General features: G+C 34.9%; 1 protein-coding gene across 1 annotated transcript; it reads left to right on the forward strand.

Annotated features, from left to right (window-relative positions):
• The first annotated feature begins 5,375 nt into the window (after positions 1-5,375).
• On the forward strand, positions 5,376-17,720 carry LOC131980836 (immunoglobulin kappa light chain-like). Its single transcript, XM_059345142.1, has 7 exons — positions 5,376-5,690; positions 5,783-6,099; positions 13,232-13,240; positions 13,953-13,983; positions 16,748-17,056; positions 17,189-17,263; positions 17,572-17,720. The coding sequence occupies exons 1-7, from the start codon at positions 5,648-5,650 to the stop codon at positions 17,718-17,720; spliced, it is 933 nt and encodes a 310-aa protein (XP_059201125.1). The 5' UTR covers positions 5,376-5,647.
• The last annotated feature ends 246 nt before the right edge of the window (positions 17,721-17,966 follow it).

The following is a 17,966-nucleotide window of genomic DNA, read 5'->3' on the forward strand; positions in this document are numbered from 1 at the left end:
TTAAAGCAGTAAAAGAAACAGTCTGAGGAGGAAACAGATAAAGAGACATTTAAAATAATAAATCATTCACAAACTATATGTTATAAACATTACAATGCTTTGGACAGCAACGTGACATGAGAAGTAGAAACAGGGAAAGTCACAAACTATCATGTGAGGAAAAAAAGTGTGAAAAAGAGCTTCCAGAGGATGAAATGTAAAGAAGAAAGCAGAATGTAATCTCTGTGTGAGTAATAATGTTTGTCAGCTCCAACAGAAGCTGAAGGACCAGGGGCTGAATGACGACGTCACACTGAGCTGGAGGAAGCAGGCAGATGGAAAGGTCTTCCACAAGGAGAAGAAGAAGACCAGCTTTCATTGAGATTTGCTGTAAATCAGAGAAAAGTGTGTTTCTTTCCTCAGAGTCCTCGTGTGATGTGTGAGAATAGAGCTGCAACAATTAGCAGATTAATCCACTCGTTGCAGCTGTTTTTACAATCAAATCATCATTTTAGTCATTTTACAAGCTCAAATGTCAAATATCTGCTGGTTCCAGCTTCTCCTATTTAAAGAGTTCATGCTTTTATTGGTCATATATGGTCATAAACTTATATTTACTCATATTTAAACATATACAGACTCTTGGTTTATTAAGTTTGAATTGATGTGTTTGCTGTGGGAAATTATAACAGGCAATGTTTTATTATTTTTCACATTTTATAGGTAAGATAATATAAATTAGATTTGACTGGAATCAACTCCAGTGAAAATCCACCTTTAAACTTTAATGTTGTGTTGAATCATTCAAATCTACTTTAATGAGTCAAAACATCTTTCTTCATTTGAGTTAATATATCGCATCAAAACATGCCAAACACTTCTGGCTTTTCAAATATGAATATTTAATGCTTTTCTTTGTCATATATGGTCATAATCTTATATTTACTTATATTTAAAGGTGTTGGTTTATTAAAACAAGACATTTGAATTCATGTGTTTGTGCTGTGGGGATTTATAACTGAGATTTTTTTTTACTATTTTCTGACATTTCATTGATCAGATTAATAATATTAGATTACACATATTCTTTATGATGAGATTAGATATTTGGTTCCTTCAAATGGTTTTGGTTTAGAAATTAAAGTCTCACTGCTATGACATTTTATTTAGTTTATAATGAAATAAAGTAATATCCAACAAAGTAATGTTGTGAAAATGTTTGATGGAATAACATAATAATGTCCGCAATGAATTTAATACATTTCTTTAATTATTTCACAAATTGTTGCTTTATTTATATTTGTCACAATTGACTTGTGTGATGATTTATTTGGTATTTTATAATAGAGATAAGGAACAGTCAGTCAACTATTATAACCCTTAATGAAGCCTAAAAACATCTCAGAGATGATGAAACTTTATAAAAAGATTATAGATCACAGAGGACATTTATTGTTATAAATCAGCAGTATTATGGAAAGTCTTCTCTATTATCTCTATTATAAAATACCAAATAAATCATCACACAAGTCAATTGTGATATAAATAAATAGACAATTAATAAACAATAAAATACAATTTGTGAAATAATTAAAGAAATGTATTAAAGTCATTGCAGACATTATTATGTTATCCCATCATACATTTCTCATCATAAAGAATATGTCTAATTTTATTAATCTTATCAATGAAATGTCAGAAAATAGTGAAACATCTCTGTTATAAATCCCCACAGCACAAACACATGAATTCAAATGTCTTGTTTTAATAAACCAACATGTTTAAATATATTGATGAGATCCAAAACACACCCTGTCCTCCACTCTCTGTCTCTGCTGCTGCCTTCAGGATCCCTGTTCTTATTACAAATGCTCATCAAAAACACTGTCTGTCTATTCACAATAGAATTCACAGGCCAAAACATTTCATAACTATAAAACCTTCCAAAATAAATATAAATATAAAACTAACTTCTGTGATGACTCCAGGGAAGAGTTCTTTAACCCACAGCTGTTTAAATCAAGACGTGGCCTGGTTTGATGCATCTGAATATGAGAAGTCTGTGCAATCAATTTAAATTAGACCAAGTGGAAATTCTACTATCACAGACTGAGCCAGACATCCTGGTCCTAACAGAAACCTGGCTCAAAGACAACATACATGATTCAGAAGTTTCCCTGCATAACTACAATCTATCCAGAAGAGACAGAGCTGGAAGGAAAGGGGGTGGTGTGGCTGTATACGTCAAATCATGTTTATCTGTTACTGTACTACAGAATGTCAGCATACCTCATTCCTTTGAATTTATGGCTCTTAAATCAACCTATCCAGTAATCATTTCATCCATGTTGTTGGTGCATACAGACCACCCTCAGCCATCCCCAGTGCAATCAATTCATTAGCCCACCTCATCGCTCAGTACAACAAATCAGAGACGCTGGTCCTGGGTGACTTTCATTTAAACTGCTTGACATCTGACTCAGATCATTTAAAAGACATATGTGATCATCTAAATCTGACACAGTTGATTAAAGAACCAACCAGACCTAACCTGAAGAACCCCAAAAACTCCTCACTGATAGATTTCATTCTGTCTAACAGGAGAAACACAATCACTGTTTCTGCTGTTTTTGCCCTTGGCATCAGTGACCACTGCCCTGTAGCCTGTGTCAGAAATGGAAAAATGGAAAAATCATGCTCCACAATTATACTCAAAAGAAACTTCAAACACTTCAACGAGGAGGCTTTTCTCTGTCACCTTGTTGCAAGTAACATTCACCACACGCATAAAATACCAAATATAGATTCAGCTCTGGATTATTTTACAAATTCCTTTCTGTCACTTATCAATAAACACGCACCATATAAGAAACATAGAGTTAAAAATAGAACAAGCCCCTGGTTCACCACTGAACTAGCACTGATGTTCAAAGCAAGAGACAAAGCGTGGGCCACAGCAAGGCTCAGTGATGAGGCAGCTCACTGGCTCACATTCAGAAAACTAAGGAACAAATGCACTTCCGCCTTAAGAAAAGCTAAAGCTAATTATCACATTGACTTCATCTCCAGCTCTTTTACAAACCCATCAACATTTTGGAGAGCAGTTAATATACAGAAAAACAAATCATGTGCATCTATTCCTCCTTCTATCACATCAGATAACTGTATAATAGATAAACCAGCTGACATCTGGGATGCTTTCAATGCACATTTTGTTGCTGCTGGAAACCATTTTGATATATTATATCCTGGTCTTACTGGTCAGCTGCTGCCTCATGTGTCTCCAAACCACCACTGTTCAAACCACACCTCCCTGTTTACACTGCAACCTTTTACGTCTCATGCTGTTATCAAAGCACTTCAGGGTTTAGACTGCAAGAAATCAACAGGTGAGGATAAAATAGATCCTTATTTTTTAAAGCTTGCTGCTCCTCATATAGCAGACCAAATGACATACCTGTTTAATCTGTCCATTTCTTCTGCTGTTATCCCTCAGGTATGGAAATCAGCACATGTTGTCCCACTACATAAGAGTGGTGATAAATCAAACCTCAACAACTATCCACCAGTTTCCAAACTGCCCTGTCTCACTAAGGTTCTAGAATCTCTGGTCAACAATCAGCTCCAAACATTCCTCTCACTAAATGATGTGCTGAGTCCCCTACAATCTGGTTTCACATCAAAACATAGTACACTTACTGCTATTACATCTGTTACAAACAATATTATATGTGCCATGGACAAAGGAAATGATTGTGCCGCCCTCTTTGTAGATTTATTAAAAGCATTTGATACTGTTGACCATGCTCTGCTAGTACAGCGTGAAGAAATCACAACACAAGAGATTCCTGAATGGAGTCTGGTTTGTGATCTTGTGCTGATGTTAAATGTTAAAACAGTCGACAAATTCAAATCAAGCATGAGACAACCTCTATTCCTTTATGTAACTTTTATTAAGAAACTTTTCTCAATCAAATAAATATAATAAATCTGGAATATGTTGTAATAATAATAATGTAGTGAACTCAAAAACTTTTTTGTCCAGTTTACACATTTCAGTTACATTCAAAACTGTGTGTGTGTGTGTGTGTGTGTGTGTGTGTGTGTGTGTGTGTGTGTGAAATCATCATCATCATCATCATCATGTGGGTACCTGCACTTCCTGTGACTAACCACAGGGTGGCGCTCTCTGTCTGTGATAAAGTTCAGTTTGTATCACACAGCCATGTTGTTAGAACTTATTTATGGCTGTGACTCCTTTCTAACACCATAAAGAGACATGTGATGTCACACATGTGATGCAATATGTTTTCACGTTGAAAATGATCCAACTGTTCAGAATTATACCCTACGTAATAGAAAAACAATCTGTGGAAATAATATGAAATGTATCATGACTGTTCCCTCAACGTCTTAAAGGAACAGACTGACATTTGTCTCACAGTGTTATTCCATTTAAAGGGAAACTGACAAAGAATGTTCACAAAGTATTTCATCATAAAATAAGCTGCTGTTTGACTTATTTTCATTTAATTGATCAAATTATTTAAATAAACTCAAACAATAGAATACAATAAAATAGTAAATAGATAAAATGGTTGAATAACAAAATGGATACTAATAATGAAAATAAATAAATGAATTGAAAATAATAATTACAAAAAAAGTAATAGTAATGATAAAAAATAAGTAATAATAAAAATAAAAATAATTATAATAACAATAATTATCATTACCATTATAAAACCTGATTAAAAACAAGCCAAATATAACAGAAATGAAATACATTTAAAGGGAAAACTGGCAAAAAAATTTCACAAAGTATTTAATCATAAAATAAACTGATATTTGACTTATTTTCATTTTATTGATCAAATTATATAGATGAGCTCAAACAATGGAATGTAATAAATAGTTAAATAGATTGATATTTTGATCAACAAATGGATATTAATGAATGAAAATAAAAAAATAGAAAATAGTTATTCAAAAAATATAAATAATGATTATAAATAACAAATATAAAAATAACAAAAATAATCCAAATTCTAATAACAATTATATTATTATTATTATTATTAGCATCATCATTATTATTATTATAAATAAAATCTATTTAAAAACTATACTAAAAAAATGACAAATATGAAATAATAAAATACATTTAAAAAAATTAATACAGTAAATAATTAGACTGCAAACAAATAAACTGAGCTCTATTAAAAGCCAGACTAAACCAATAAAAGACAATAAATAAATAAATAATGATCTAAAAAATTTGATTATTAAAAGGCCACGAGCAGAAGACCTGAGGGTTCTACAGGGTTCATACGCTAAAAGCTACTCTGAGAAATAAATAAGACATAAAACATGAAGAGCTTTATAAACAATCAAAAGGACTTTAAAATCAATTGTGAAGCAAACAGGCAGCTAATGCAGAGACTTTAAAACAGCTGAAGACTCTGTTTAATATTAGTGTGAAGACACAGGAAAGTGAGGTGCTTTGAAGCAGCCTTATCTCTCCACCACAGGGGCTGATGGGAGGTCTGAGGACCTGTTAGAAACCACGTGGCCCTCGTCTGATCTCGCAGCTCCTCCTTGTTTGGCCTCAGCTGCATCAGAGCGCCACTTCTCCCCAGGTTCACCAGAGGAAACACCGCTGCACAAAATGCTTTTCCTCCCAGCTGCTGCTCTGTGCTGTCTGTGCTCAGGTGAGTGTTTCCAGCCAATCAGGAGCCACCAAACTCCACCTTTAACAAACACTGTCACACTCACCTTCATCTACCTGTCTGTCTCCACACAGCGCTGGCTGCCATGGCAACACAGCTGCTTCAGGAGGATTTAACATGGACCAGGAGAGTTGGTGAAAGAGTCTCCTTCAGCTGTCGAGGCACTAGACAGTGTAATAGCTATAATGTAGTCTGGTACCAGAAGAGAGACACAGAAACATTCACACTGATTCTGCGTTTTGACAGGAGTGATGGTAGAATAGTTAAAGGTTACAATCATCCTCAGGAAGATGATTTCTCAGCTGTGAATAAACAGAACGGCTGTGAGTTGCAGATCCAGAGCGTTAAACTAAATCATTCAGCCACCTACTACTGCTCCTGTTTGAAGGTTGTTCCCCACAGTGATAAAATATCCCTGCAGCCTGTACAAAAACCTCCAGATGAACAGATGTCAAACAGTGTCTGTGACAGGAAGAGAGCAGTAAACCACAGCCCAGGTTCACATATTTCACCTCCATCTCAGCCAGAGTCACAAACACACTGAACTGAGGGATTTATTTTCTTTACTGCTGTCAGGATTTATTTGATATGATATTTATTCATATTTTTATCAGATATTCCAGCAGGTTTATTGTTGTTCCACACAGTGAGGACAAACTAGCAACACAGAGACACAAAGATAAAAGAAGTGAAAGAGAAAAGAGTCAAATGAATATTACAAATAAGCTGAGTAAAAAGCATAAAGTAGTCTTGTTTGAAAAGCAGTTTGTCATTAAAAACATGATGAAAAAAAACAAGCTTCAGCATTTTGATAAAGATTAAAATCCTCTGCTTTGACCTGCTGCAGGAATAAAGTCTGAAGAATAATTATATTAATGTCAAAGCCTATATACATACATCCAAACACTGAGATCACTTTTAGATTTCACTTGGCAACAAACATTTTCAAGCAATAAGGTTCATTCTGGCTTCATATTTTTGACCTTCAGGTCAACAGAAATATTTGAGTGTTTACAATATTTGTCCTAAAGTTTAGTTTGAGTTGTTCACTGTTTGTTTGTGTGAACAGTAACTCTGGTCTCATGTGTTGACCTGATTTAAAAAGTAGGAGGATAATAATAATATTATTATTAATATTATTATTATTATTATTATTAATAATAATAATAATAATAATAATAATAATAATAATGGGCTCTTCACTCCTAAAACTTGGAGTAAGAAATGTTGTTATTCTAAAATTTTTGTTCGTCTTTGACAAACTTAAATAATGTCCAAAACAAACTCTGTAGTTTGTGGTTTAAATGTTAAGGATGAAAATGAAAACACCCCCGCTTAGCAAATGGTATCATCCTCCTCTCAGCCGCTCCCTCTGCACCGCTCCGCTGGCCGACCGGCATCCAGCAACACACGCAGAGTGAGAATCCTTTAGTTGTCGTGTTGGGAATCAACTAAGTAAGTTGCTCCAGCTCTGTCTCATACTTCTTTCCTTTTACCTGGAGTTGTTCAGATTCAGATACCATATCGGAGAGTACTGGAGTCCAGGCACCGTTTTCCAGTTAGTTAGCCCGGTTAGCTTCGTTAGCGCCATTAGCGCAGCTACAGTCAAACTGGAGCGGTCCGTTTATTAAACAAAAGGAGCAGTGCCACAAATTAACTGTGTACCTGTGAAGTGCGTACTTGTGTCTCTGTTGTTAAAGTTTATCGTTACTTTAGAGACATAATTTGACGTCACGCGCGTCTTTTTCTGGTCCGTCGTCATGGAAACATGACTCCCTGTCGGGGCATTTGGACCAGAGTGAAAACAAACGACATAATCACTGTATAATACCAGTATGTGTGAAAACACTCACTGTGGCTTTTTAAATGAATTGTTATTTATTCCTAGTTCATATTTGATATTTTTCAGTTGTGTCTTACTGTCAAAGTAGACAATAAAAAATAGTTAATGTTTTTCTTTGCTGTATTTATTCATGTTTTGCAGACGATTTAACCTGAACCAGACTTTGCAACAATAATAATCACATTACATTCATGCGGACGTAGTAGTATATACTACACACACACACACACACACACACATTAGGTCTATATATATAGGCTATTTTTAACACAAAGGTATGAGATTGGTGAAACTGATTACATCGAAATTTTCTAGTTTCACTTACTCAACTTTGTGTGTTATATTGATGTATATTTTATATATTTTAAATTAAGTAGATTTAACTAAATTATTTTAAGTGGCACTAACTAAATTTTTTAAGTTACACAAACATTCTTGTTTAAGTACTTTTTACTTGGTATTTTGTTTTCACAGTAAGAATAGAATTAAGTATGGCTTCCTTAAATATTTTTATTACCTTTAACATAAAAAATTTAAGTTGTCTGTAAGAAATGATTCACTTAATATGTACTTAACTGTTTTAAGTTAAATTAACAATGCACAAAAACTCCTATATAATTAAAAACATTACTTAATTTAAAAGCAAAACTGCAAGTTAGTTTACCTTGAAACATTTTATGTAATCAGTTTCAAAAAATGTTTTAAGTAGCTTTAACTAAAAAGCCCCAAATACATATGTTTTGAATAGAAAAAAATTTGAAATGCTAGACCAAATTTATTGAGTAACCACAATTAAACAGTGTCGCAAATGGAAGAATACATTCCAAAAATAGTACAAGGGCCTTGCAAGAAGACTTGAGGACTCCTAATCACTTTGTTACATAAGGACTTATCAAAAACAGCTGCCAAACGGTAACATTAAAAATGCAAGCATTATTTAAAACACAGTCCAGAACCTCAAAACAATGTTTGTCCTATGACCTGTTTTTTTATGTGTTTTATATGGAAAAAAAACTTTTTATTTTCCATGCTCAACTCTTAATATTTTGCTGAACCCTAATTACTTCAATACTTTAAACACTTCCATAAACGTTATCCAACTTTGGCATCCAAAATGTATCCATTACATCTTCCAAAACTTAAAAAACTGCCTTTAAAAAACCCCCCAAAACAATCACTTTGTGACAATATGAATGAAATCCTCTGTCACACATTACACATTATTCAGACACTTTTAGACATTTCCATAAAACTTTGTGTACAAATGTTACAACCTAAATGTACATAGTACATTCAATAACACAACTAAAACCGGGCCTGAGCAATGTTGTGAACTTTGTTTACATATTAGGATCCCTCCACAATCAGCAAGTCATTTTTAAGGGTCAGCACCCGAGGCCTCAACTTCCCATCATCCAGGCCCATAAGTACTTTCTGGATGAAGTCAAACGTGTTTGGGTAACTTAGATGCAAGGCATAAAAAAGTGCAAAAAGTGTGACAAATGCCTCAGCCATTTTGGAAAATTCCATAACTATGTTACCCTCAAGTACAATTGCAGTCTTCTCTGGGCAGAAGAATGTTGCATCTGTTGAATCTGCACTGATCAACAGGATCCCTACTGGTAGATCTTCAGTGATTGGTTCATCAGACTTCGCCATCTGAAGACAACAACAGAGAACTGTTATGTGAGATAACCTGAGCTATCTCCCAAAGCTGTTTGCAGGCAATTCATCAGTAATGAAGACAGAAAACAGTCAGATAGAACCATCCAAAACAATAATCACAATACATAAATGCGAATGGTTTCTCAGGTCAGTCGCAGGTCACAGTCAATATAAAACGTGGAACAGATTTATATAAAATTATTTATGTAAAATGTAGAACAGAATGTTATGTGTCCCAGCCTGAAATTTGTTCATTTTACCATGTTATAAACAAAAAATGTGATCTTCAATTGACTAAATATTTTCCATTGTCATTGTTGCAAGAAAAAAATAAAAAAATAGTAATAAATAGAGATTCTAATTTTTTTAAAATGGAATGAAAAATTCAGACTTACACATTTATTTATATTTTTTAAGCTAAAGAGCTGCATTTCAAAGGCATCCAAAGGAATAAATCATGCTCAGCACTTGAAATGAATTAAATATAGTTGGAATTTACTCAGCACTTCGCACAATATCAAAGATGCTATATGTTGTATTTGCCTTTTTTATGATTTGCATCCATTGTATACCTTACATTATCTATTCTACTTATGGAATTACTTATTGCCTGCAACAAGAACCTGAATGCAATCTGGTCAGCAGAAGAGAAGAAACATTTGCTGAAAAAATTCTCACAGACAAGGTCCATATCTAGTGACATAGGTTGAAACATAAGCAAATATATGTATTTTTTTATTTCATTTTTTCATTCTTTTTTTTCTTCCTGCATTGCAGCAACTTAAACAATGTAACAATAAAAATAAATAAAATAAATAAAAATAAATAAAATAAATACCAGTAATTGTATTGTATTGTTGCAGAACAAATGCTTAATTGTACTTACATCCCAAAACTTCAGAAATGTAGAGTCATCTTCATGAAGATAAGCTGGGAGGGCACGAAGGACAGCAGCCCGTTTGATGTGAACATCAACTTGTTCCTTGCGTGTAAGAACAAAACAGAATAACAGTAACTAAACAGATATGAATTATTATATATCTACACAAACACATACACCGACATAGTACAACTTTTAAGTACCAACAATCTTAAGCAATTGACCTGGTGGTCATAAGCATCAAAGAGCTGACCCAGAGTGTCAGCTACTTTCCCTGTGCGTGCAGCTCTCTTTCTGAACAAGCTCTGAAGACGGGGGGCATGTCGGTCCAACTCAGCATAGAACTGGTTCTTCAGGTTGATGTTTGCAATCCTGTGAAACTCGGCACAGACCTGTACAAAGTACATGAATGTTTAAGTCAGATTGTAATGTATATGTGGCCCTGTAAGGAGATATAAACAGCAACAAAGCATTCCTGAATACTGCCCAGTACTGCCAAACATTGACCTTGAACTGTTTCAAGTTTGGGGGAAAACATCCATACCACTACACTACCAAATCACACTCAATGGTATTCACTGCAAACCTGAATGGATATTTTCAGCTTCTCACTGACAAAGTCAGTCTGAAGAATGAAATTGAATACATGTGCCTAGATAGATTTACTTAAAAAAATATTGTTTAGCTGTGACTCTATTTTAAGAGCAGGCCAGCGTTCCAGGATCTCTCCAACAGGTAGGTCATCATTTATGACCTCTTTGCGCCGAAGGCCAAGCCATGGTAAAATTAAACAATATTCTCATCAATTGAAAACAATATTCTCATCAATTGAAAACACTTGTGAAACAGGTTTTAGATTAACTTGATTGCGGTGCATTAATTTACATTTCAGCAACTATGCAAAACAAATATCGAAAAAAGCTTAATGTTTGCCAATAACATACCAGGTTGAAGACTCTGTATGTCGGCCTGTTGCTTCAGCCTTCAGAGAAAAAAGAATGACATTTTAAGCAAGATAATACACTTTCAACAAAAGCATTATGTACAATATCTTTGAAGTATAACATTGATTCATGTATTAACCTCACACAGTGTGAAATGTCTTAATCCCAAACTTATTAAAACAGGTTTATGAACATATTTCACTTTACTCAGATTTAAGTTCTTGCTAATCTATAGATATTGTGACAAATGGAAAATGTAAACAGTTCTTATATCTCTAAACCAAGACATAAAAGGGTATTGCTACACTCTCAGGTTAAGAAGAGAGATATTATCTATTTTTTATTTATTATTATTTGTTTTCAATAAAATCTTATTTCTGTTTGACAGTCGGAATGACCTTAACCATGCAAAGACTGGGAACACTTGACCGCTGGACTGCGATTATTTTTCCACACTGATTACAAGCCAGTTTACGTGCGTTACAAAAAACAGAAATGGTCCGGTAAAACGTGAAATTGAAACTGATGTGACCTTAACTTTAAAGTTAAACCCTCCATACAAAACATTAACATTCAGTAACCGTTAAGCCGAGACATGCCCGGACATGCATGCCGATGAAACATGCAGTTCCAGTCGACATTGTGTGGTAAAATCAACTTGATGAAATTTACCAGACAACTTTCTACACAAGACAAAATTTCCACTTTGACATAAAAATCCCACAAGTCCACTTTCTAATCCCTCTTTACATGTAAATTAGCTAACAGTTAAGTGAGGCATTTACAAATTAAGCTAGCCAAATCACATTTAACGGACAGATACAAATAACTGCAGACAGCCCGAATGCACACCGTTAAAATATGGCGCTTAAACAACTCTTAACTTACCAAATTAGTGCTCCCAAAGCGAATATGAAAATAACGGAGGTCAGGGCGGTGAGGGCGGTCAGCACGGCGTTCACTGTTAGCGACTCCTGCTGAGAAAGTTGCTTCGTTCTCGGCTTTTCTTGACGACGCGAGTAGCGGTAATGGCGGACTTTCCGACAGGCTTGGAGAAGAAGGACGCGCGCACGTGACGTGACGTCATCAAGTTTACTGTCAAACTATTTGAGTACAGTGACTAAAATAAATGAAAGCGGTCGAGTACTGTTATCTTAAAATTACAAATTTGTACTAATGACTCAGAAAATATGTGGTGTATTAACTTTTTTAATTTTTTGAGCACAGATTATTTAATTTAACAAGCTTTTACTATCCGGTCTCTCTCTCTCTGTGTGTGTGTGTGTGTGTGTGTGTGTGTGTGTGTGTGTGGTCTGCCAGTGACCAATGGACATACGACAGTTCTTTAAAAGAAAATAGACAGATTCAGGTGAGAGACTAGGGACAGTCCATAATGATCTCTGTCTTGTTTTTTCTTCTTCTGAAGCGTGTTAAGCTAAAGTAACAGATAATATAAACCAGCTATCTGTATGTTGTATCAAATTACTTATGTAGGAAATGGTCTGCTACAATATATTTGTGTATGATTGTCAGTGCCAAGGGAAAGAGAGAAAGATAGAGAAGGAGAAAGGGAAAGGGAGAGCACGCAGGAAGAACCAGGTGAGAAAACAACAACAATAAATTGATATATATTGAATAATGGCGAGCAAAACAGTAACAACTCATACTCCTATTCTAATTTATTGGCATTACTGTAGGTGGCCTATATTTTGCATTTTGTTGTCCAAGTAGCTGTTACTTTGTTCAGTAACAATAAAGTTCAATCTAATCTAATCTAAAAAAAAAAAGTTGTGCTTTTACAGTCAGGAGAGTCAGTGTGGATGTTAAAGTCTCCTAGGAGGAGGACAGATGGGGAGACTGAAGACAGTTGTGTGAAGAATTCTAAAAATCTGACAGAAAGGTTGGGTTTGGTTTGGGTGGACGGCAGATAATAGCAATGATGAGGTTTTGGACCGGGGAGTTTAAATGCCAGATGTTCAAAAGATGGTGCAGCAATGATGGAGAGTGGCCGAGGGTTGAGGTCTTGGTGGTGTTTTCCTCCTCCTCGGCCCTTAGAGCGAGGGATGTCCATGTATGAATATCCAGCAGGGAAGGTTTGGTTTAGTGTGAAATATTCCATGGGTTTTTGCCAGGTTTCAGTAAGACAGAGGAAGTCTAGTTGTTTGTCAGTGATGAATTCATTTAAGATGAGGCTTTTATTGTTGAGGGATCTTGTGTTGAACAGGGCTTTTTTCAGAGGCTTTTGTTTTGAAGCTTGCATGGAGGAAGTGGGTACTGGGCGAAGGTTGAAGGCATTCACGTGGTGGTTCTCCTGATGACGTGGTGAGTTGTTGTGGTGACAGAATGAGGAAGTGCAGCAGCTGTAGTCGGTCCAGAGAGATGGGACGGGAGCCTCTATGGGTGTAGTGACGGCGTCGTAGAAGTCCAAAGTGTTTTATTGCGGTGATAAGTTGGTAACTCTGGTCTCATGTGTTGACCTGATTTAAAAAGTAGGAGGATCACAACTCTTTCTCCTTCAAATCAAAACATGACTACAGAGCAACACACACTGGCTGTGTGGCCCAGCATCCTGTCATTGGAGGCACACACGTCATAAATCAAAGTAATGGACAATTTAAAGACGTGAGCTGATGATGGTGTTTGATAAAAACTGACCAAAGTCAGTAGGGTTCATCCTCTGAGGAACATGAACGTCTGAACCAACGATCCACGGAGAAACTCTGCTAATGTGTCTAAAAAGGACATAAAAGAAGAGACAGTCATGTTAATATGAACATTAGAGAAACACATCATGGAGCTGAAATATGATACTGCTTCATAATGTGGACTGGTTCACCTCAGCTGACACATTCAGCAGCAGACAGGTTTTTGTACCAGTCTTTCTCACTGTGCCAGGCGGATGGCCCTATCAGATCTTTGGCTCTGGAACTAAACTGTTTGTAGGTAAGAATAAACTTTCTTTTTCCTTCAGTTGTTTGATTGAAAATGTGTTTTAATGAGTGTCTGCTGCTTGTGACTTTTTTCATCATTAGTAGAGAATTCTTGCAGCCATGCTGCTATTGTTACATAAAAAAAGCTTCATAATTCCTGAAAAGATGTTTAAATCTCACGGCACAACCCAAGTTATTCTTTATTTCTGCAGGAGATGAAACTGATTCATATAGAAAAAGTTTGATATTGGAAATGTTACAAATATACAGTATTTGATCCTCTCAGTAATTCAGCAGCGCCTCTTGTTTTTATTAAACAACACACTATAACTATCACTACAATTATGTTTTATATGATGATAAACATGTCCTAAAGATATATTTATCATACTGAATATGATATGTCAATTAAATAGAACGTATGGAGACTAATGAGTCATTTCTATCTGTGATACAGGATGATATCTAAAGGCACACACTTTTCTGTTTGTGTCAGAACACAAAATAATTATAAATTATACATGATGCTTCACATAAACATAAAGTAAAAACCTTTAGGAAAGTATAGATCAATAATATGTGTTGTTTTACTTTTTATGTATTATTATTCATTAATATTTTGATCTGTTTATATAGCATATAGAGTAAAGTATACAGCGGAAAAAGTATAAATAATTTTAACACAAATTTAGTTGCTGTATTATATTATATGAGCTCATGTTTAATTCTGTCATATGTTATTTATATGGTCATTGAATTTTTGATTAACTCAGGGTCCTTTTTTCATGTTGAATAGTGTTTTTATTAAATTTGGAAGATGCAGAAAGTTAATTTTATTTGGGTGTCAAAGTTTACGTTTTATAGTATAAAGTGCAACTAAAAAGTAATCTGATTACACATTTTTGTAATACTGTGGATCAAGTTACTATGATGACAAAAACTGCCGTGAAATTTCTGTTCAGCAGATGAATCCATTTCAGAGTAATCTGCCCCAACCTGCTGATATTATATTATATTATATTATATTATATTATATTTCATTATATTATATTTTATTATAATATATTGCATTATATTACATTATATTATATTTTAACATATAAAATATTATATAACATCAAAATATATTACGTCATATTATATATTTTATTTAATTTTAGATGATATTGTATTATTTGGCAGTTTTTATTCACATTTGACAGAATCAAACATTGTTGCAGGAAGTTAAAATTTCAAGAAAACAGTTTGTGCCAAATATAATAAAATATATAACAGATAGAAATGGTAAGAATTCATAGTTTAAAAATACAAAATTATTGAGATCATTAAAATGACAATTGCATTTAATTGAATATGTAAGTTATAATCATGTGTAGAAAATGATGAAGAAAAACTGTTTTACACTTTTACAATAATATAATATTTGACCTCATCCTAAAGGATCAAGACCGTCTTTTTATTATATTATATTTTTTTGTTTTATATTACATTATGCTTTATTATGTGATCATAATATATTATATTATATAATATTATATTATAATATTTTATATTACATTATGCTATATTAGATTATTTTATATTATGTTATCATAATATATTGTATTAAAATATATTTTAAACCTGACACTGAAAAATGTGGACATTTTCTAAGTTGAAAAAAAAAGAGAATGAGATAATTTTCAGATCCGTTCTGAAACACATTCAATTAAAAACTGGACAAAGAAAATATATTTAATGTTCAAATGGAAATACGGACAAAGTGATTTTGGAATTTGATGAAAAAGTATTTTTAATTATGTTTTACACATCATGCAAACTTTATATTAAATTATATTATTATGATATTATAATATAATATATTATTATGATATTACAATATATTATATTATTATGATATTGTAATATCATATTTAATTTATTTATTTTTTTAAGTGGACATTTTTATTCACATTTGATAGAATCAAACATTTTTGCAGGAAGTTGAAATTGCAATGAAAAAAGTCATAAAATGATTTATGTCTTGATTTGTTCCTATATAAATTGTAAAAGGTTTATTGTGGTAAATATGTGGTTAATATCCCAGACGAGCCCCCATTTAGTCATAACCCGACTCCTGGGCCATGACAAAAACGGGAATGGACACAAAGAATGATGATAAATTAAAGGAGATTTATTGTGATAAAGTCAAGAAATCAGTCCAAATGTGGAGTGTGTCAGTCAGTAACATCAGTAATGTCAATGTGAGTGAATGAACACAGAGTTAAAGCAAAGCCGCCATCCTGTGGCTCCTTCAAGGACACTAACTAAAAGCAGTAACTGGGAGCCTCGCCTCTCAATAACTAGACACTGGACTGGAGCGTCAACATTCAATATATTGTGTTCCCTAACATGACAATAATATTTGACATGAAGGTAAATATGCGCTTTATTTAAAATGTGTCATATATAAAAATACATTTCCATTGTATGAAGGTACAAGTCATCATTATATGAAATGAATTTCTATAGGTAAGAAAAGTGAATGATAAATAATGTGAAATGAAAGATGTGATCTTGTGTCCCCATATAATCCATGCTGACATTAGATGCTGAGTGTGTTTCATATGAAGGTGAATACAGTATATGTAGTGAACTTTGTGCTGTATTGATGAGTAGTTTAGTGATCAGAGTCCATGTAGTTTCCAGGATCACACTGAATGCAGTGCAGTGCTGTAAGCTGCTGTTGACTGTGTCAATGTGTGTCTGTGCTGCTTGTTGCTGCTGTCAAACTTCAGGTGAGCAGGTAGTGAAGCCCGTGGTGAGCGTGTACCCAGCAGCACCCAGAGCCCACCTGGAGGGGAAGAGCTCCCTGCTGTGTCTGGCCTCAGCCATGTTTCCTCCTCTGGTCCGCTTCTCCTGGAAAAGACGAAAGGAGAACGGTCCTCTGGAGGAGCTGCCCCCTGCTGAGGGAGAGCAGCTGGAGCTCAGAGAGTCGGGACGCATCGCCGCCGTCTTGCTGCTCCGTCAGCAAGAGAGCAGCACGTATAAATACCGCTGCTACGTCCAGCACGAGGGGGGCCAAGTGGAGGCCCCAACAGAACAAGGTAATGAAGGCTCGCTGACTGTGTTCAGCAGTGATTCAGCTTCATGTGGAGACGCTGTCAAAGAGAGCAGAGGAGCAGAGGACTGACATTTCTCACTGCAACTCCAAACATTTCACTCCTTTTCTGTTTCAGAGGTTCCAGCTGCAGCAGCCTCCTGTCCTCCAGAGAGAGAACCAGCAGACCTGCCAGCTCTGCAGCAAGCTGACTGTAAGATCACCTGCTGCCTCTCCTTCAATCACAATCTTTCCTTTTTCACTTTGCTTTTCAATGCCAACCTTTAAAGTCTCTGTCCTGGCTCCGTATAGCTCAAAAGCTGGCTGGGGCCCTGACTTGTTGTCTTCAATAAGGACCTTTGAGCTTTCATTCAAAGTGTAGCCGACCCCTGTCTTCATGTAAAGCTGCTTGTCCCGTCTGGAAAAGTCCAAGTTATACTGATGAAAATCTGATGATGTTCTGATGACATTTACACAATGTGTGACTCTGTGTGTGTGTGTGTGTGTGTGTGTGTGTGTCAGGGTCCTTCCAGTCTCAGTGTAGGGTGAAGCTGCTCTGCCTGCTGTACACAGTGCTGATAGTGAAGAGTCTGGTGTTCTGCTGTGGACTCTCTCTGCTGATGATCATCAGAAACAAGGGACCGTCCACCAACTGCACACATGCTGACTGACTGTTTTCTGCCTTTTCTCACCATCAAATCTCATCAATTCATCTCATTCATCACGCTGATCAGTATTCACAAATATCAATGATGACGTGTTGTGGTCTTTATTTATATTTTTAGGATGACTGTGTCTTCCTTTTACATACATATATACACGTATATATCTGCAGTTACTAAGTGTACATTTTGTCTGGTGTTATTGTGATATTTTAGTTAATTTCCACTTTGAATTGTGACCTGTGTAATACTAGA

Source organism: Centropristis striata, chromosome 11 (assembly GCF_030273125.1).
Source record: "Centropristis striata isolate RG_2023a ecotype Rhode Island chromosome 11, C.striata_1.0, whole genome shotgun sequence".
NCBI lineage: Eukaryota > Metazoa > Chordata > Actinopteri > Perciformes > Serranidae > Centropristis > Centropristis striata.